This window comes from Archocentrus centrarchus, chromosome 6 (assembly GCF_007364275.1).
Source record: "Archocentrus centrarchus isolate MPI-CPG fArcCen1 chromosome 6, fArcCen1, whole genome shotgun sequence".
Classification (NCBI taxonomy): domain Eukaryota; kingdom Metazoa; phylum Chordata; class Actinopteri; order Cichliformes; family Cichlidae; genus Archocentrus; species Archocentrus centrarchus.
In genome coordinates, this window is record NC_044351.1 from 556,732 (window position 1) to 577,224 (window position 20,493).

At 45.3% G+C, this 20,493-nt stretch overlaps 2 protein-coding genes across 3 annotated transcripts in view; one reads left to right on the forward strand and one right to left on the reverse strand.

The window, feature by feature from the left end:
- Window positions 1-20,493, forward strand: part of immp2l (inner mitochondrial membrane peptidase subunit 2) — a 236,312-nt gene that overhangs the window by 171,034 nt on the left and 44,785 nt on the right. The window lies entirely within an intron of this gene.
- Window positions 56-19,754, reverse strand: LOC115782198 (leucine-rich repeat neuronal protein 3-like). Its single transcript, XM_030732264.1, has 2 exons — window positions 19,701-19,754; window positions 56-2,901 (listed from the first exon to the last, which is right to left on the reverse strand). The coding sequence occupies exon 2, from the start codon at window positions 2,535-2,537 to the stop codon at window positions 435-437; it is 2,103 nt and encodes a 700-aa protein (XP_030588124.1). The 5' UTR covers window positions 2,538-2,901; window positions 19,701-19,754; the 3' UTR covers window positions 56-434.

Consider the following 20,493-nt stretch of genomic DNA (forward strand, 5'->3'; position numbering starts at 1 on the left):
CACAGGTTTAATGAAAAATGTATTTGTTCATAAAATTGTTTACATTATAGTCAGTTTTATTGTACACTAGGCTAACAGGTTTTTTTCTCTGCCATTATAAACTGTCTTTGCTTAATGTAACACAGCAAAGAAAATGCTTTTTGCAGACATCGAAGCTGCTTCGACAACTTATTTAAGACAAGAAGAGTTCCTGTGCTGTGCTTTACTCTGGTTGCACTGCATGAATGACCAGTAGCCATGTGGATTATAGTCAAGATATCTGCCTGATTAAGCTATAATGACACAATTCAAGATAGAAAATAGTTTCTGTTTTTAGCCAGTTATGCAAAGGTGTATGATTTATCCTCTACAGAAGTCCACTTGTGGAAAGAGGTTTCATAAACTGTCCAGTGTCCCTCACTCTACATTCTCACTGTTACATACAAGGACCTGGCTTACACAGAGTCATCCGTTAAGTCTATTACAGTTGCCGTCACCTTGATCCCAGGCGCACCAAACTCAAGGAAAGAAGAGGAGGAGGAATGAGTGCTGGCAATCAGCAGTGTTTCCACTTGGTTGGCTATTAATTTCCTGTAAAACACTTGGCTGTACAGAGACGTATAGATGACAGAGCAGGACACGGCAACCACAATAAAAAACACGGCACAAGCAGCCATCACCACACTGTCCCATTTCTGGGTCGTCCCCCCCGGGACCGCTGTCTCCTTTGTGGTCACATTGACACAGTCCCTGCTGTATCCAGGCTGCACTGACACCACCTCAACACAAACCTGGTAGCGAGTGGACGGCTGTAGTTGCTTGATGTGATACTCTTTGACATCAGCAGGAAGCCTGGCTGTAAATGGCATCAAGAGGTGGCGGCCCTCTGCTAAAAGGGACCAATTTAGCTGTGACAGCAAAGCACCTGTGCTTTCCCACGAAACAGAAACAGAATGGGACTGGACAGATGTGATGTATACATGTAAAAGTTGTTTTGAAGGCAGGGCAGTGTATCCATCCACTGAAACAAGCACAGACTTTAGGTCTGCCCCGACCAGATTGTGGGCGACGCAGGTGTACGAGCCAGCTTCCTGCTCTGTGGCATCGTAGATGTCGAAAGTTCCCTCGGGGTGCATGTAGTACTTGTTGGAAATGCTGCCAGGTAGGACCCTGATACCCGATGGTGTGACCCAGTAGATCTCAGGCTCTGGTTCTCCAAACGCTCGACAGTGCAGTGACACCGATCTCTCTTTACTGACTTCGACTCGATCTGGAAGGCTCCCAGGTGAGATCAGGGGAAGGCAGATCTCTGTCATCTCCCTGAAGTGCACCTGCCGGACATGCTGGCCTAGGTACTCTGGAGGCTCCACACAAAACAGAGAATCAGGCTCCATGAAGCGGACGACAGTCCTGTTCATGTTGACCCAGCGGATGACACAGTCACAGCGGATCGGGTTGCTGTGCAGACTCACCTCTCGCAGGTTGGGCAGGGACTCCACAGTGTTGCGATGGAGTCCACTCAGAGAGTTGCTGTTGAGCATTAGAGTCTCCAGTCTGGGGAGCTTGTGGAAGGCCCGAGGGTGGATAAAGGACAGCCTGGGATTGTTTGTGGCCTCAATCTTTGTCAGTTCTGGCAGGTTGTTCAGCGCAAAACTGTCGATGGATACAAGCTCGGGCATGCTGTTGATGCCGAGCTCTTTCAGGTGCAACATATCCATGAAATCACCTCTCTGGATTCTCTCAATTGGATTCTTATTCAAATCCAGAAACTTCAGGTTCTGAACTCTTGTCAGAGCTGCTCGGGGTACTCGATTAAGCAGGTTGTCAAAAAATGAGATGCTCTCCAAATTGTCAAGACCAACCAGAGTGTTATCGGGAATTTCAGTCAAATTCATCCTGGCAAGTACGAGGCTTCGGAGGTTCGCCAAGGGCTTAAAGTTCATGTCTGACAGATAAAGGATGGGATTTTCTCCTAGCATCAATATTTCCAGATTGGGGAGAGGCTGGAACCACTGGCTGTTGATGCTCGTCAATCGATTGGAATTGAGATGGAGCCTCAGCAGCCTGCCTAGGCCCTGGAAGGCCTGGGAGCTAATGGAGAAAATCAGGTTGTGGTTGATGTAGAACTCCTGGAGGTTTGGGAGGGAAGCGAGGCAGCTGTCAGGAAGTTCCTGAACCCAGTTCTCCTCCATGTGGAGTGACAGCAGCTGGGGGAGAGACCCCAGACAAACATCTCTCACTGAGGAAATGTTATTCTGAGACAAGTCAATTTCAGTGATGTTGGCCAAGTAATCCAAACTTTTCTCCACATTAACAATGTTGTTTGTCTGCAGCAGCAGCACCTGTGTTTCCAGGGGGAGTCCCTCTGGTAGCGCCGAGAGGCCCAAGTCGTTACAGTCCACGGTGGTAGCCTCGGCATAAATAGAGCTGGGAGAGAACCAGGGTCGTATCTCACATCGACACAATGCAGGGCAATGAGCGGCCCCCTCAGAGGCCAGAACAAAAGCAGCGAGAGACAGCTCAGCCAGCAAACAAGCCACAACTGCTGTCTCCTTCATCTTGGCCCTGTATTCCCTTCAGTCAGTAATTGGCCCTTATGGAGTCAGCTGTTAGCGGTGTTAACTTCACAAATAAAAGCTCATTTGTTACTCCAGCAAGACAGAGTGGATTTCTGCTGACGCCTGGTCCCCAAAGCTTTGGCCCTGTTGTCTTGCAGCTCTCGGCAAAGAGAGGCAACCTTTCAGTTCAGTGTGTGCCAGGTTGTCATGCACGCTGTGATGTGTCAAGGTCGATGCGTCCTTCAGGGAGCGGCGCTGCGAAGCAGAGGGGCGGTGCAGGAATGCTGAGGCTCTGGCTGGGGACGAATCACTCTGCCTTCCATCATTATTATCCTCCGTCGCTGTCACTGGTGTCAGTTTCCATCTGGGGAGACAGGAGTGAAAGAAAGGCCAATATAACAAGCTGCTGTTGCAATATAAAGGAATGTAAAATTCATATGGAGAAACAGGATGGGGCAGGATGTTACATGTCAAGATTAATTCTGCAACATTTTTCCATTACAGTTTTTCTGTTAAGAGCTTCCAAACACTCAGGAAAATGGGCGGATTTTAACCAAACCTCAGCTTTCAATGAGTAACCAGTGACCTGTTCTGATGAATATTATTTGACAAGTTTGAATCCAAAAATCCAAAAGGTGTTAGTTTTGAGCATATTTCCATAGCTAAAGGGTGAAAGGCAGATGAGCTGAAGTTTTTCAATTATTTTCAAAGCATTCAGCTGAAAGTGTGCTAGAAAACATGGAGCTCTGAGACGATGCTTAAATATGTTAATTCTAGAGGCAAAACATTGCGAGTCCTCATTTTTTCCCCTGTGTTGTAATTAACAGATTCTCACCGCCCCCTGAACCTCTCTTCTGCAATGAACAATGCAGCTGTGCACACTTATCAAATCACCCACACAAAAAAAGCATGCAGACAGTTTGCCACAGCTGATGCACACAACCTCAAGATGTTGTAGATCCACCAAATCTGTCTGTCGTGCAAGCATGCCGCAGGTCTTGTGCTGCGGCTCCTGCACTGCGTTTTGCATAATTCATGAGACGCTGAATCAACGTTGTTGGTACAGGTGACAGGTCTACAGCGAGCGGCGCCTATGTCGACTGCACATATTGATGTTTTGATTAATTTGTGACCTTGAGTGCAGAAGCCACAGTTGAGTGTACAACAGTAGATGAAGCTGTCAGTATAAGCTCGCACAGCGTGCTGCTGATGAGCACGAGCGATGACACTTCATGCATATATTAGCTTGTTTATGGCGCTGTGTGTGTTCAGGTTTGCACAGCTGAAAGCTGCTCTGTCACTTTTCCCCCGTCCTCGTTTCTTTAAGTCGTTCTTTCTTTCAAAAACTTAATTCTGAATCTTTCTGATAGATCTGAAGCAGGAAATTGTACCCACACTTTAACCAGTGCAGGTTATTTTTATTTTTACTCACATACATTTCGAGCTTCTCTCTGTATCCATGTGAACGTTGGAACAAGTTAATGTGCTGCTTGAGCACTTTCAGTCAATATGTAATTAGGCTGTATCGGATACTTTTTACCTTCACATCTTCACGTTTGCGTATCCTTACGAGGCTCACTTCAAATTACAGTCGCTCCTTGCTCGTCTCTGTTTTGCTCTTAGGCAGCTCATTAAAGCGCTCGCAGACATCCATCGCCCTGAGACGAGCGGGAGCTGCTGTACTGTCTCTAACCTTACAGTATTATGTTAATGCCCCTTCACAGACATGGAAACAACAGGTTCATGTATAGTATTTAGGTAACAGCAAAAACAACTTATATGCTAATGAAGCGAGCACCGTTTGAATGTTAAATGGAGTGTTTAATAGTGGATGTTTTCTCTTTGGGTCGGAGCCGCGCTCTCAGGAGACGCTGCCGTACGCTAATTTAATTTCTCCTGTTTACTTCAGCTATGCGCACACACTCATTTCCCCCTTATTACTTAACACTAAAAGCCTGCAGTGGCTTCCTTCATTTCCCCTTCCTGCACAAACACACTTGCATAAAATGGAGCAGTGCCAATTTTCATGATGCGACCGTTTAAATATGGTTATTGTTTTAGTTTATATCAAATGGGAAAAAGAGGGAATCGTGGCGATCCATTGTCAGCTGCAGGAGGATCGGCTTGTCCTGGAGGCTGGAGGGAGGCATCATTAGTTTGACTGCTGTAGACCTGCTCTGCTCATTTACAGCTTAAAGTTTTTGTTCTTGGACTCTCCCAGACTAGCTTTGGAACTTAGTGCAGCCCCTCAGTTGAGCCCCTGTCTGAAACAAGTGGTTTTAGCTCCTCCCCCTCTTAAGCCAACTTTCTTCTGATTAGTTGCCCCTCATAAACCGGTTTGAATAGGAGGGTTTAGAGCAGGCCTATTCAATAACTTTTTCTTCTGGGCCAGATTTCAAAATTTTGAGATGCCACTGGGCCGAAGACCCCTACTTACATTATTTCTTGAGACTTAACTCTAAATCTTAATGAGTTCAGTCTTAGAGTTCAGTCTTTGGGGTAAAATAAACACATTTATCAGTCCAAGCAGCGTTAAAATGGCGATTTTCATTGTCAATTTTATGTTTTTGACCTGTCAGTGATATATTTTCGCGGTTGTCGCGCTTGGAGAGAGTATTCTAGGCTGGCGTTGCTACGATACCGGAAGCGGTGCGTTCAAGTACAAGAGGAATGGCGGGAATTTTTAAAACTCTCACAGCAAATATGATTTAATTGCGTTTTTGCAGCTTACCTTGGGTCAGTCGGGGGGGTGGGCCAGTCAAAGGGGGTCCGCGGGCCGGATGTGGCCCCCGGGCCGCTAATTGAATAGCCCTGGTTTAGAGCTTCTATCTCAGGAAATATTTGCCGCCAGATGCCTAATTATGGTTTCACTGTCTTAGTTTAAAACTAAGGATATTTCTGTTTTTACTTTATTTTATTTCAGTTAGTTTTATAAAAAACAGAATCGAATTTCAGTTAGACTCTGTCAAAAGTCTATTTTTTTCTCTACACTGTTCAGTTTTGTTACACTATACTAACCGTGACCATAGAACTGTATTAGTGACACCCCCTGAAGAGTTTAAAAAAACTGTGTGAAAATGACTGTTTATAACATGTGTAATATTCAGCAGCCACCACTGGAACTGTAAATATACAGCACTGTGAGGAAGTCATCACCCCTAAACCTGATACCTGGCTGTTCCACCCTCAGCAGCAGGAGCTGCAGTCAGGTGTTGGTGATACCTGTCAGTGAGTGTTTCTGTGGAGGAACTCTGGCCCACTCTTCTTTGCAGGATTGTTTGAATTCAGCCTCATTGGAGGGTTTTCCAGCATGAACGGCCTGTTTAAGGTCCCTGTTTCACAGCACTGTACACCAGTAAATGAGCAAAAGCAGAATGGAGTCACTTTATCTCCTGCCTTCCTGTCCTCATTAGACACTTTGGATAGTTTGAATTCTTCTACATACTCATAACTAGTTAGTGGATATTAAGTGAATGGATTCCAGGATGATTTTAGCCTTCGTTTATTTCAGTTAGATTTATTTCAGCTTTGGTACAGTAAGGTCAAATCTGAAAGTTCAAAGATTTTATCTGTAATTAGCGCCAAAGACCACAAATTTACCGCATGATCAGGGCAGATATGTCTTTTTGTAATGATGTCATGTTCATAAGCACCTCTGCTGCATTTGCAGGGAGGCTCTCAGAGTGGATGGTGGGCAGAAAGTTTGAAACAGTCATTTCTCACATTATTAAACCAAACCACATAATGATCAGCATGAGCATAGCCTTAGCACTGACAGAGGGGCACTGGAACTGAAAATGGGTATGTAGCATCAGTTAGTTTTTTTTTAATAGCAGTGTGTCAAATACTCCCAACCAGCCAGATTCCTCTGGCGTTACAGAGCAGCCTACAGATCGCGGTCTGCACTGACCGCAGCATGACTGTCATCTTCTGAAGAGCAGCAGTCAGGGTTTTTAACCAGCTGACCTTCGTGTCCTGTGTGGACCTTTGAGTTGTGTTTTGCTCTGTTTTGCATTGATTCCACTCACTAAATAATTTCATTGGTTAGGTTAAGCTGTTTGATTAGATGTAGTTAAAGATTGTGGTTTGAGTTACAGTAACTGAAACCCAGTGTTTATTTGTGAAGTCGATTCAATTCAATTTTATTTATATAGCGCCAACTCACAACAAACAGTCGCCTCAAGACGCTTTATATTGTAGGCAAAGACCCTAAAATATTACAGAAAAAACCCAACAGTCAAAACGACCCCCTATGAGCAGCACTTGGTGACAGTGGGAAGGAAAAACTCCCTTTTAACAGGAAGAAACCTCCATCAGAACCAGGCAAAGGGAGGGGGGCTCATCTGCTGAGGGGGGAGCCAGAGATAATAACGAATGATTAAATGCAGAGTGGGGTATAAACAGAGTGCATCATGGGAACCCCCCAGCAGCCTAGGCCTATAGCAGCATAACTAAGTGAGGGTTCAGGGTCACCTGATCCAGCCCTAACTATAAGCTTGATCATAAAGGAAAGTTTTAAGCCTAATCTTAAAAACAGAGAGGGTGTCTGTCTCCTGCGAGGCGATCCTTCACAAGCATCCAAATGTGGCATTTTGGGAGCGAGAAAGCTGCTGCTGCTGTTGCACGAACCGGTGCGTCACACTCTCATTCGGTGGCTTTGACGCCCTGGGAAACATCAGACCACATCTGGAGCACCTCAACACATCCCGGCTAATGAAACTCGGTCAGCAGCTTGTAGCGAAGATGAGCAAAATAACCATTAGCAGCATCAGGTGGGCGGGCCCTGAGTTAAGCTTGTCTCAGCTTTCATGAAATCGATGTGCAACGAGCAAATTGCTTTATGTGCGGTCAGGGATTACAGAGCGGCCCTCAACACACACAAATGATCAAACACAAAGAGAGGGGAGGCCGGTCACATGACCACATGACCACACATCATCACAAGTCTCTATGTTTGTCACGTTGATGACATGAGGCTGCTCAGGGCAGTTTATGATCACCTGATTTGTGCTGCCAGTGCAGAAAAACATCAAATGCTTTTATCTCATTTACATACATTTCATCATCAGTTTAATGTATTATATTTGCTGTTGCATGTAACCATATTGTCTCTGAGGTTAGGTTGAAATTACTTTAAGGCCAAAGAAACTTTATGTTTAATATTCCAGCCCTTTGGTCAATAAAGAAAGCCTTCGTTTGTGTTCTGGAACAAAAAAAAGATTTTTGTGAATGAAAACTACAGTTTGTGTTAGGAGACGAGTTTAATGCTTCTTCCTTTCATCAAATCCATGACAGCAGTCAGCGGTAGTTCTAAATAAAATGTGCTGACCTGTCCAGTTAATGCCATGACTGCTCCTCATCACCTATTTTAAGTCATTAAGGAGGAGTTTTCTGCTGTGCCTTTGCTAGTTTATTGTACAGTTTAAGTTTAATTGATGTTTCTCTCATGGCTCCAAACTGTCCAATTTTGGCCAGAATGCAAAAAATGATCTTTAAAAACAGCAGATGTGCAGGATTATTGCCCACTCTAGAGACAAATGAAGTGTTTAAAGCTCAGTGGAAGGTTTCTGTGAGAGCTGAAGGCATCGCTCAGAGCTGAAAGGTCACGACCTCAGAAATCAGGGTGTGCATTTCTTTCTCTGCCAGGAATAATACTTGTTTCTGGTGCGCGAACAGCGGCGTGATCCAGCCTGCTCACTCTGCAGCACTGAGGGAGGGACGCTCCGACACAGAGAGACCCTCCAGTTGGTGATAAAAGTATTTAGTAATGTATTATAGGACCTGCATACAGACCTGGGAGCTGCTCTGTTTAACCCGGCGGGACTGCAAGCCTGGGCACTTTTTTTAAGTGCTGAGTATTGACATTTGGCGAATGGATTAAAGCAGCCAAAATGTGAAATATTTATGTATTTCTTATACAGTGGGGGGAGAAGCCAGGGGCCGCCGCTCTTAGGGCTCTGCCGTCCTAATGTGGCAGACATTTCATAAAGTGGTCCCAGTTCCCCATGTTTTATTCAGCACTCGCTGATACACATGGCTATACACAGCCTGCTGCTATCACTCTCCTCTGAGCTGCTCTTACTGGAAATATCATGCTTACATTTTTAGATCGATTTGTAAGCAAAAAAATCTCCACAGTTGATTAAATCGTTTAAAACAATTTGTTTTGTTGGCATTTTGTAGATTAAAGCCGTTTTTCATCCAACAGCAGAAACGGGACAGTTTGGAATCAGGATGTCTCAGTCACACCAGGACGGCAGCTTTCCTGCAGCTAGGAGAAATCACCGGTTTCCCAATGATTGCACTGAATTTATTGTGCTGTCACAGGCTGATTACAAGCAGAGGTGACCAACTGTTCACCCAGAGGATCAGCATGCAACAGCCTCACCTTCAGAGCGACCACCTTCGATCACAAAGCTGCTGCTGCTGCTGCTGCTGGGAGGGAACCTGCCTCCAAACAGCCGCGGTCCAACTCGGTCCGACTGCAGTGAAGGTTTAACTTCCAAACACAGAGCTGATCAGCTCAGCTCGTCTGCAGCAGGGGGCTCAGAACAGCTGGATGTATCCTGGTTATAAATGAGTGCCTCTGTCCTTTTGTAGTTTATTCGCCGGTTTCTGTGGTGCTGCACTCTGAATGTAAGAAGCTGATGAATTTCTGTTTCTGTATTCAGCATCAGGTTTGTGCTTGCCTCCAGTTTATCACTGCTGTATTATCACAAACAGCGAACTTGACCCCATTCAGTCACAAACTGATAGACTGACTCAGTTTTCTAAAGTAAGATGGCGCCTTACGGCGAGCGGTCGCAGGCCTGTTGCCGGCCGCTGAAGCAGCGATTTCAAAGGCAACACGGTGGGAATAATTTTGGTCGTTCCACTTTAGCTGGAAACGAGCAGCGTTTAACACTTTGCTTTAGTACTGTTCATGATTTCATGTTAGGTGAGTCAGTACTGCTGCTGTTGGGGTTCTGCAGGATATTATACAGCAACTTTGCTATAACTACATGAATCTGGATCTCAAACAAACACACAGCATCTTCTGCAGCACCTCACACACTTTCTGGGATATTTGCCTCTCAGATTTCTGGCACCGCTCCAACACACTTGATCTGAAATAAGTAAATTTAACAGTCTCTCCAGAAGCATTTCCTCTTGCAGCTAATCCACCGACACTCCATCACTTGAAACATGCAGTATGAAACATCCATGCAGCTACTGTTGCATCACAGGGTCAGTTGTTGCTGCCACAGGTGAAACAGCCAGGTATCAGGTTTAGGGGTCAAAGACTTTCTCACACAGGGCAGGTGGGTTTGGATAGCTTTGTCCCCTTAATACATGAAATCATCATTTAATAACTGCATTTTGTATTTAATCAGGCTATCTTTAGCCGATATTAAAGTTTGTTTGATGATCTGAAACATGTGACAAACGTACAAAAAATAAGAACTCAGGACGGCAGCAGATACTTTCTCACAGCGCTGTAGCAGAACACTCAGCCATTAGGAACCACAAACATTACGAACACGGTTTAAAGGCACTTTTACAGGTGGACACGATGTCACCTGATGGGGTGTGTGTGAAAAGGTGTGAATCAGACTTCAGCTGGTGTTATTTTGCTCTATCGATGCAGCTCCCGCAGTAAAACCATCCGCAGTTCTTTCCTGAGAACATTTATTTCCTGCTTTGTGCAACATGCACAAAAGCTGCTGAAATGTCCTGACCGCCTTCTAATGCAGCTGACAGTATCTCTGTGCGGCCTCAGTCACACATTGATCTCTACATGAAGCCCTTTGGGTCATGTCAGTGAACTGACCTGCAGTTATACTTCCATACGGATGTGCTGCTGAATTTAAGAAATGCCATTTTGGCACATAGAATGCAAGTCTTTGTTTTTGCTCTCAGTTTGACTCTTTCTGAGATCCACTTCAACTCATTTGCCACAGATCTTCTCTGTCCAGCTAGCAGCTGAGCACTGAGAATATATAGAAAACATAAACAGGAGCTGGCACATTTATTGATTCAAATTTGCTGTGAAAGCATCCAAAACACGAGGTGTACAATCAGATTAATAAGTGTCTGCTTGCAGATGAAGCCCGAGATCGTGTTTGCTGCTGTGCTCGTATCTGTGGCACTGATGCAGCTGACCTTTCCCTTTCTATAGATTCCTTATAAATAACTCTTCTCCCTGCAGACTGATAATGGCCACCACATTCTCACTAATGTTTATTAGCTGCTGTGTTTTCAGTTACTTCCAGCTCAAAGTGTCACTTAGTCTCTGCACTGCAGACTACTGTCCTTTAAGCCTGGGCTAACAAATTATGTCTTTAAGCAAAATTTTAAGAGCCCACCAGCTCTGTGTTGGCTGACCTCTGACCTCCCTGTGGGTACTGTCCTGCTGCACTGTAAGAAAACACCATGAAATAAACTTGTGCTTTTACCTTTCAAAGACGTCTCAGCAGATCAGCAGCAGGTCTCTTTACTGCATGAATTTCTGTGCATGTAGACAGCAACAGATCTGTGATTTTTGCGGTTTTATCACAGACTTGTTGAAATTACCAGTTTGACCTCATTGGTCTGCAGACTGATGGCAGCCTGACTGCGAATGGTCACAGACCAGGTCCCCGTCTTCAAGGCAACCATTTCAAAAGCAACAAGATGACAAGTTCATTGCACACAGTTGGAATAAATTTGGTTGTTCATGTTCTCCTGGAGCCCATGCTGGGCAAGTTAGCTCCACCAGCACCACCGCACCTTACAGGCTGCTCACCCTCATCAGCTGAAGGTGCTTCATCTTACTGCTTCCTTCAGGTCCTGTGGGTTGACTGTTTTTTTTACTGTTTGGCCACAGCCTCCTTGAGCCTGCAGACTGGTGTCCAACAGCTCAGCATTTCCCTCCACTGGATAATTTGTACCCTGAAAACAAAGCGGGTTTAAAATGCTCAGAGGTAAAGAGGTAGCACTTGCACACAGATGAACATACTCTGGAAGTGCATCCTTCTTAGAGGCTAGCATTCGAAATGTCCACCATCATGGCGCTGAGCTCACCGATGCTCCATGGCCACCTCAGTCTCATCCCATGCAGCTGACTGGCTGATCACCCCACCCTCACCCACCGAGATGGCGCGTTCAAAGGACCCAACTTTCAATAGTGAGTGCAGAGCTGTACAAAGTTTGATTACAGTAAGGAAACGGCGTTTCACCTTTAAAGGACAGATGTTGTTTGGGAGAAATAAAACGCTCCGTTGTTCATGTAGTTAAAGGATGTTTTCTTCCACCGAGCGGCTCCCGTTCGAATAAATGATTGAACATCTATCTAAGAATCTGATGATCCTACTGGGTAATTATGTCTCTATGTGATCGTGAGGCTGGATGCAATCTGGACTTCTATAAAAGCAGCACATCCTGTACACACTGACACACACAGAATCAGGCTGGTGTGTTGGATCTTCCATCTGTGCTGTTTGTTTGGGGATAGCTCTGTTTTCCTTGATCTTCCCTCAGCAAAGAAATCTCTGTTTGGTCTCCGCTGGTTCAGCAATTTCACACATTAAATGCTGTTAACAGGAAGTGGCCGGTTGTATTTGGGCCCATCTGTTAAGTGATGTGTTAACTGGTCTAGCTGGGAGGTGTGGTCAGGATTCATTAGACCAAGGAGGGGGGCAAAATGAGCTGTTTTAAGGCGTCATATATTTTGATTGTCAGCAAGCAAAAAAACAAGTTGCAACCTGCAGTTCCACTAATGTCCACTAGAGGCTCCACAGTGAGTCAGACTCTCATGTTAAATCTTTCCAGCAGAAATAAACAGGTTTACAGCCTGATGCAGAAACTGCTTTGGTCTCTGTGGGCAGAGAGGTGAAATGCTGCCACCGAGGCTTTAAAGTGTGGAGTCACAAACCACAAATTCCTTCCTTTAAATACAGAGATAAAGAGAAGGAAGCCCTCATCGGGACATTGTTGCTCTTTCAAGCAGGTTTACTGTCTCTGTCCAGTGTTGTCACAACCAGAGCACCAAGGCAGCAACACAGGACATTCTGGTACATATCTATGAGATGCCAGCAGCCAGGAGAAACCAGTACAATACAGGGGCCAAACCAGCGGTGGCCAGAATTTAGTCCAGTGAAGTCTTTTAAGGAGCTGTCAAACATGCACATAACAGAAAACCTGAGCTGAGCTCTTACACAGTTCACACTGTTTCAAAGCCCTAAACCTGTTTAATCTGCTTACTTTACTCTAATGCAACAATAATTTGTGAAATGAACATCGTGTTTTATTCAATAAGACTACAGACTGAGCCCATAAACCTGTCAGGAAAGTGTTTCATAAACCAAACAAGGCCTTCACTCAGTTCTCATATTCTTCTTCTTGCAACCTCAGGAGTCGCCCCCTGCTGGCTGCAGAATTGGTGCATATTGGCTTTAGAGCCACTAGCCGCATCCATCTTTCAAACACAGACACCCCACCCAGCAGGAGTGAGCAGTGATGGAGGCCCTAATGAAACAAACACATCCTGATTTCCAAACAGCACCTTTCAGGTGATTATTCCTCTGACTGTTGCTTCAGCAGTGCAGCCACACACTGAAATTGTAATGATCTTATAAGCCATTTTTTTTAATGATTGATTGTTGCATAAAAAGCCTCTCAGTGTGTTTCTACACAGGCAAAAGATTAAATGAGTCCTTTCGTCTCCACGAACGTCTCACAGCTCACCTCTGTGCACACCTAACAGCCCGTCTGAGTAACTGCAGCCTGTGTTACCCTGATGCATGGGAAAGCAATTAACACTGAGATTATCATTAGGCTAATATAGGACTACTTAATGCAGTAACATGCACAGCAGCATTGCTGACTGTCAACTATCCACTTTAGCCTCTTTCTGACAAGTTCAGTAAAAGTCAGTGTTGGTTTAATCTTGACCGATCACATATTGATATCAAAGTAAAGATGATCCTGGATCAGTCTGAGCTTCAGCATTTCATTTCATTCAGAAAGGAGCCTGAAAGTTTTCTCTTACACGGGAACGTGTTGGTTTTTGTTTGTTTTTTTGTTTTGTTTGTTTTTCTTTGTTTGTTTCTTTGTTTTTTATGTTTTGTTTGTTTGTTTGTTTGTGGGCAGTTCCATAAACAGTAAAGGGCCAAATTTGATGCCTGGTTTAAAAACAAATGCACGTTTAGAAACGTTTTATTTCACGGTGTTTTTGCAGAATTCGTTTTCGGTGTAATGAAGTCCAATGATCCTGCAGCATTGGCTGCTTCGGTATTAATCCTCCCACACGTTTCTCTCTGCTACAGATTTATGGACGTCTTATTTCTGTGTAGAAATGAGAGAAAACTGCCTCATTTCTGTTATTGTATTTCCTAGAAAATGGAAACTCTCCTGTGCCTGTTCTTGTGTATAATTTTCAAATACAGGGGAAAAAGCTGCATTTCTTCTATAAGCTGTCCTAGAACATGTGTAGCACCACTCATATTCTATATTACCCCAAAAATATCATCAGTGGTGATATGAACCTGTGAAAGGAGAGTGAAAACTAAGTTTAAGAAATTAGAATATGGATTAAATTGTGTAATTTGGATGAGAAGAATCTCCTTCGATTAGTGTGCAGCATCGCTCAGATCGATTGGACTCATTATCAGCAGCTCAGGTTCACAGTGGTGCGGACCAGTTTCCTCTCTTTTCACTTTAATTGATTTCTCTGGCTGTTATGGGTGTGAGACAGTGAGCATGATGTCGCCAAAACATCCAGATAAGATCTGAATTCCTGCATTAAATCCTTCATTCCTTCCTTCTTTCTCTCCTCCCTCCGTCCGCCATTGATTTACGATTAAACCCGTCCCACGTGAGGCCCGTCCACCCGTTTATCCACTCCTCTTCCCCTCCTACCACACACGCTGCTTGTTAGCTTTGCCAGCATTAGAATTCTCCCTCAGCCTCCACTCCCACGGGTCGCACTTCTTCTCTTTAATCAGCAGCCAGTCTTGCTGTTAATTACGCTCACGCTCACGTGCATGTGGAGCACGCAGCGTAAACACACGTGGGTCAACAGCCTGACCTCTGCTTGTCGCTTTACGACGGTACATGTGTAGAGCTCCCGGTCTCCTGTGTGCTCAGTGTGGAGGAGGCAGCAGCAGATGGGTTTTTATATTGACTCTGACAGGTCGCTGGATACAACAGAACTGATGGTGCTGCGCTGCATTTGCAGACAACGTTTCATGTGCGGCTCGATGCTGACTGATGGCGGGCAGGGCCGGAGGCTGCAGAGGCCCCGGGAGCATCAGTATGCTGTGAATGGGGCACGTTACACCAACAGATACGTTGCTCACTAACTACATCACTGTTTGCATTCAAAGTTTTCTGAAATGTTATGTGTAAGTATGCTGATGGACCATTATCGATCTAAACAGTGTGTCACAGCAGGAATCTGGATATAATCCTTCTTTCTTTTTGTAGTGTCATCCAGGCAACCCTTCCAAACACGCCGTACATCTTCAGGCTTGTTCTAATTGCAGTGTCATGAACGTTAGCGGGCCTGAAGAGGCTGAGATGGAGCCAAACAACTCGATGGGCTTCAAATTGTTTGGCGACGGTCAGAAAAACATGTCGCTGTCAAAGGTTTTTACTCTTAATGAATCAGAACATCCTGTTTAGGAACCAAATGCTCCACAGATCCGTGTGAACCCTCGAGACCGAATCAGAGTGAAAGGTGGAAGCTGCACTGAAGATTTGGATGTAAAATATGAGACATTTTTACTGGAACACATCTTACTGCTGGAAATGCATCAACTAACATCACCATAAAACTTCCCCAGCTGATAACTTATATAAAGACTAGTATTATTGTTATGTGTTGCAAGTTTATTGAAATAGTATGTTCAGATATGCAAAACAGGCATCATGTATCTACATATGTGCTAATCTAATGAACTCTAAAGTAGGTTAAAAAGGATCAGCTGATATGATCTTAGTGGCGTGCATCAGAGCAACAACACGTGTTTCCAGCTTCAGCCACGAACGTTAGCTTTCTCTTTAGGACGGCCACGGAGGAAAACAACGAACCCCGGCTGATATTAAAACGGGCTACAGGCCCGTCCACCACCCTGACCTCCTCACCACCTTCAGCTCCTCATTAAGCCCGAGAAACTATTGTATGGTAATGAAGTGCACCACTGCGACTCACCGACACTGACGTGTGTTAATATAGGGCAACAATGGACCTCTAAACCACAGAGGAATAAGCTATAATAAGGCTGTGCTTGCTTCCATGAGGAAGCTCTGGTTTTTATCCAAACTGGACTTTAAGACATCTCCTGCAGTTAAACTACATGAAGCACCTGCTAGAACTTCATGTAGTTTAACTTCAGCGCTTTGATCTTAAAGCTGATGTTGCAAAGTCTGAGGAACCAAAGACGCGCTGAGACGATTTTGGCACGTCACCGTCGATGGGAGGCTCAGCAGAGGTGATTATGTCTGTCAGAAGCAGCTCCACCTCATTATGTTTTGTCTCTGGGAGTGAATGCGTGTGAGGAAACCCCCTTTAGTCTCTGCTCTCCAAACTCCTTTCAGCATCCAGGACGGTCTCCCTCAGCACCACCGGGACTGTATTTCAGTCCGGCTCATAATTTTTGAAATGACCTCCAAAAAAGCGAACGGAGTAAATTTGTAACATGGGAGAGAACTCTTAAAACATGATTAGTACTGATTCATGTTTTATTCCACAGCAATATTGGGATCCATTAACTGAAGCCATAATGCAGACATGCTGATTTTGCTGGCGGTGGCGCGTACTGCAGAAGTGGTTTAGTATAGATAGTTGAAGAGGTCCAAATCCATTTATGAGCACGGACGCGATGAGAGAGGGCCAAGAATACATCATGATTTATGTGACAAATGACTTTCTATCACCACTTCTTACAGACTGTATTTGTTTTTCAGGAAAATTCCCCCTCAAGCATCGATCTAAGAAATGGAGTTTCCAAAAAATGATGAATCTCACACAAAGTTTCAGATAGACCTCCAGCATATATTACTGTCCCTTCTGAACTTGAGAAAGACGCCAATATCAGGCAGACACACGGAACTGTAAGAAAACAAGCAGCACTTTAACTTTTTCCTCCAGCAGGATTTAATCCTGCCAAAGCAGAAAAAACTCACTGATAAAATACTCACTGTAGAATTCTGCAGAGGAGCCGTTTGTAAACTCGAACCTCTGATCACGCTCTAACACACTGACCACGATGACGTGTTTTCTTCTGTGTGATTTATTTGGATTTTCTTGTTAATAGCTTTCTTTTTGAATTCCATGGCTTTATTTTATTAGTTGTGATTTTTTTTAACCTACATATTTATTCAAAAATATTTGTGTTCTGAAACCCAATTAAAGTAAAATATCTCACCCACCTGTAGTAGCTTCAGAGTCCTCTAGGGGGCAGCAGCCCACAGTTTGAGAATCTCCAGACAGCTAGACGTAACCATGATGTCATGGCTGGTTTTAGAGGCTCACTGTCAGTTTGTTGGCGTTTAGGGGCTGGAAGTGACCTTATTTGGATGAGGGTGGAGTGCTAAGTCATCAACTGCTACCTAGCTTGGCTGTAAAATGAATTCCACAGACTGTATGTGAGCATCACACAGATACCTGCTAATCAAATCCCAGAATCTCACTCAGCAAACTGGAGCTCCGCCTTCTTGGACGGTCTGTTAGTCCAATGAAACCACAGCATCCATATTATTGGTCAGATAATTGCATTAAAAATGCTCCAAAAGGCTCCAACAGCATAAACACGGTCCAGAGGTCCAGTTCAGGGACTCCAGTTAGCTGAGGGGAAGCCTAGCAGACAGCTAGCAGCTACAGCCGCCTGTGTCACCGCTGCACCGATGGTTCGAGGTACTTCCTGAACATCTCCTGGACGTCCTTGTTGGATTTTCTATCAAGAAAAGGCTTCTGCACAAGAATTGTTTTCCAATATCTCTTTATTGATTAGAAAAAAAACGCTCTGATGCAGTAATCTGATCAATATTTGTCACTCTGATTAGACCTCTATGCTACGTCAGCACGTGTCCATCGAGGGTTCAGGTTTTGCAGTTGTCCTGTGACCAGTGTTGATCAGGGAGATGGGGTCAGGACTTCAGCTGTTTGCTGCTTATTTGTGCTGTTGGCCATTTTAACATGGGCATCTATGGGGACTGACTCACTGCTGGAAGCAGCCTCAAGTGGAGATTAGGCGAACTGCAGTTCTTGGCACTTCTGAGTTGGCTCCTTCTTGTTCCTGGCTCCCAGTGAATGGGGCCCTGCAGAGCTGTAGCCAATAAAAAGTACATTTCTTGTTGTTTCTGACAGGCTAATCAACGCACTTCTGCAGTACAGTGGGTTCACTGTGTCCTCTAACCACCCGACGGGAGTGATGTGTAACCACGTTCTGCACATTAACCTGCAGGCTGCTCCTGCACAGCTCAAAATGGCACACATTTCAGTGACACCTGATTGATTGAGGAGTTGAGTATATAACGGCTTCATGTAGTTCTTAAATATGCAGACTGTATTTTAAGGACATCGATTACGTCCACTAGACAGTGCTCGATGTGGGTGTACTCGCCTGTAGCTCCCTGATAGGTGAAAGGTTGGTTATTGTGATGCACTAATCTAGCTTATTGGCAGATTTGGTGCTGCTTCTTTGAGCTGCAGTGAAGCGCAAGCTTTTAAAAGAATGGAGTTCAGCACGCTGTAACTGTCCCTTGTTATTGGTTAGACTTCAGTGTATCAAAGTACTGCTTATAATTCTTAATGCCCCTGTGCTTAATTTGCATTTTTTATATGAACTAATTGGATGTTGATGCTTAAAATGCAGATTCATTGTTGGTGCATTCAGAGAATCAGAGGATGGGACTTTATCCCATCAGGAAGAGAAAGAAGATGATTATAAACAGCGTGTAATTGTTGGTGGAAAACAAAGCTGGGGGTTCCTGTAATGATATGAGTCCAATACGTCCCCACAGAATAATTACATTTGTGCTCAGAGTGAAATTTTTATTACCTGTGTGGCTCCCTTAAAAACATTGCTTGTGTTTGTCGTCCTCCTCATACGGGGACCGAGTCTCCAGTTAAAAAGGCCTGCTGTCATTATTTAATTAGGAGGATTACTCCAAAGTGACTTAATGCTGTTATTGTCAATTAAATAAAAATAATAGGCCGTTTTGTTCATGCAATCTAATCAGGCCAAATGTGCTGCGAGCCCTCCGAGAAATCACGCCATGAAAATTAAGGATGAACGTTGACGTATTACTCTCGGAGCTCCGGAGAGGGCTGCGTCTTTAAAGTGTCCACAGCCGACGCTCCGAGTCGCTCGGAGCCTGACGCTGCTGCATGTTGACGTGAGGAAACTGAGCTTCGGGGTACTTGACCCCCGTTTAGCGGGGCGAGGGGGAAAGTGCTGATTTCAGTCTGAGCACTTAAAGACGCCTTAGTGCACTGCTGTTAATTATGAAGGAGGCTTAAATACAGCGGGAGTGAGGATGGAGGGGAGGAGGGAGGCCGAGGTTCTGGTAAATTAGGCAGGCAGCGGTGTGAACGTCTATCCTCCTGCTGGAGGAGATCACCCCGCAGCCAATCCCGTGACCTGCACGTCTAAACTCCAAATGTAAGCAGCTCCCCCTCTCTGCTCAATCACGTCGCCACATCACACGCCAGCACAGGCTGACGAAGCTCGGGACACTTTCACCTCATTAGGAGGCGTCCCAGTGGCTCGGTCTCCTGGGGGGACATGAAGCTTTCGCGTGTTATCACGAGTCTTTCCTGCTTCTCATCACTTTGACCTGCTTCAGAAAAGACACAAAGCACCCCCACCCAGCCTTCCCTCCTGCTTTATCCAGGCTTGTTGCACATTCTGCCTTTCTCTGACTTCAGGGGATGAACCTGTGGAGTGACACTGACAGCATGATTTCCCCTCACACTCGGCTGCCGAGAGCCAAAGTGACAAAATGCTAAAAAGAGCCTGAAGAGCCGAGGAGCCGCAGCGTCCTCGCACTCCTCCAGAACCTGCGACAAGGAAAAAAAAGCCCTGTTTTCTTTTTCCCCTCAGCTGTCAGAACCGCAGGCTGAGCCGCCACAGCGCTCAAGGACTACCGCAGTCCTCACAACGCACACACACGCACAAAACACACACACAAAACACTCACCAGCAGAAAGTAGGAGCTGGATCCATCACATCCCATGCACCACGCAACAGCAGATGTACAGCAGGTATTCCTGGCATGGTTGCAGCGGCGTGGTGTGTGTGCGTGTGTGTGTTATTTAAGGCATGCAGCGCTGCATTTTAACGTCCAGCAGAAGCAGCTATTTTCTTGTTTTCCTCGAGTATCTCCAAGAACAAACGTCTTCTCTCTTTTGCTCTCCACAGCGACAGAGATGTGGAGAGAGGACGGAGGGGGTGAGCGAGAGACACTCACACACACAGAGAGAGAGAGAGAGAGAGACACTGAGAGTGAGTGATCCTTTCTCTCCTCTGCTGTTGGAGAGGAGATCATCCATCACTCTATTACACGCGCACACACACACACACACAGATACATTCCAGGTCCCCTGGGAACTGCCAATGAGTGTTCGGCTTTGAGGCTGTGGGTGAATCTGATTGGCTTAGCAAGCTGCCTGTCAGTCATGAGCCCCTGTATCCCCACGGCAACGGAGAGGTGGTGGTGGTGGTGGTGGTGGTGTGTGTGTGTGTGTGGGGGGGGGGGGGGGGGGGGGGGGGGGGGGGGGGGTGTAACAGGAATTGGAAGACGGAATCTGTGGAAGAGAAGGATGAATGACAGGGAAGCAGATGAGCCAGTGAAGATGAGAAAAGGTGGCAGTTGATGATGATAAGTACGGAGCAGAGGAGGAACAGGTGGGAGAACAGACATGACGGAGGAGGAGGATGAAGTCTTTCTAGGAGGGGTCATAGTGGAAGTCAAAAAGGTCCGCCAGGGGCAG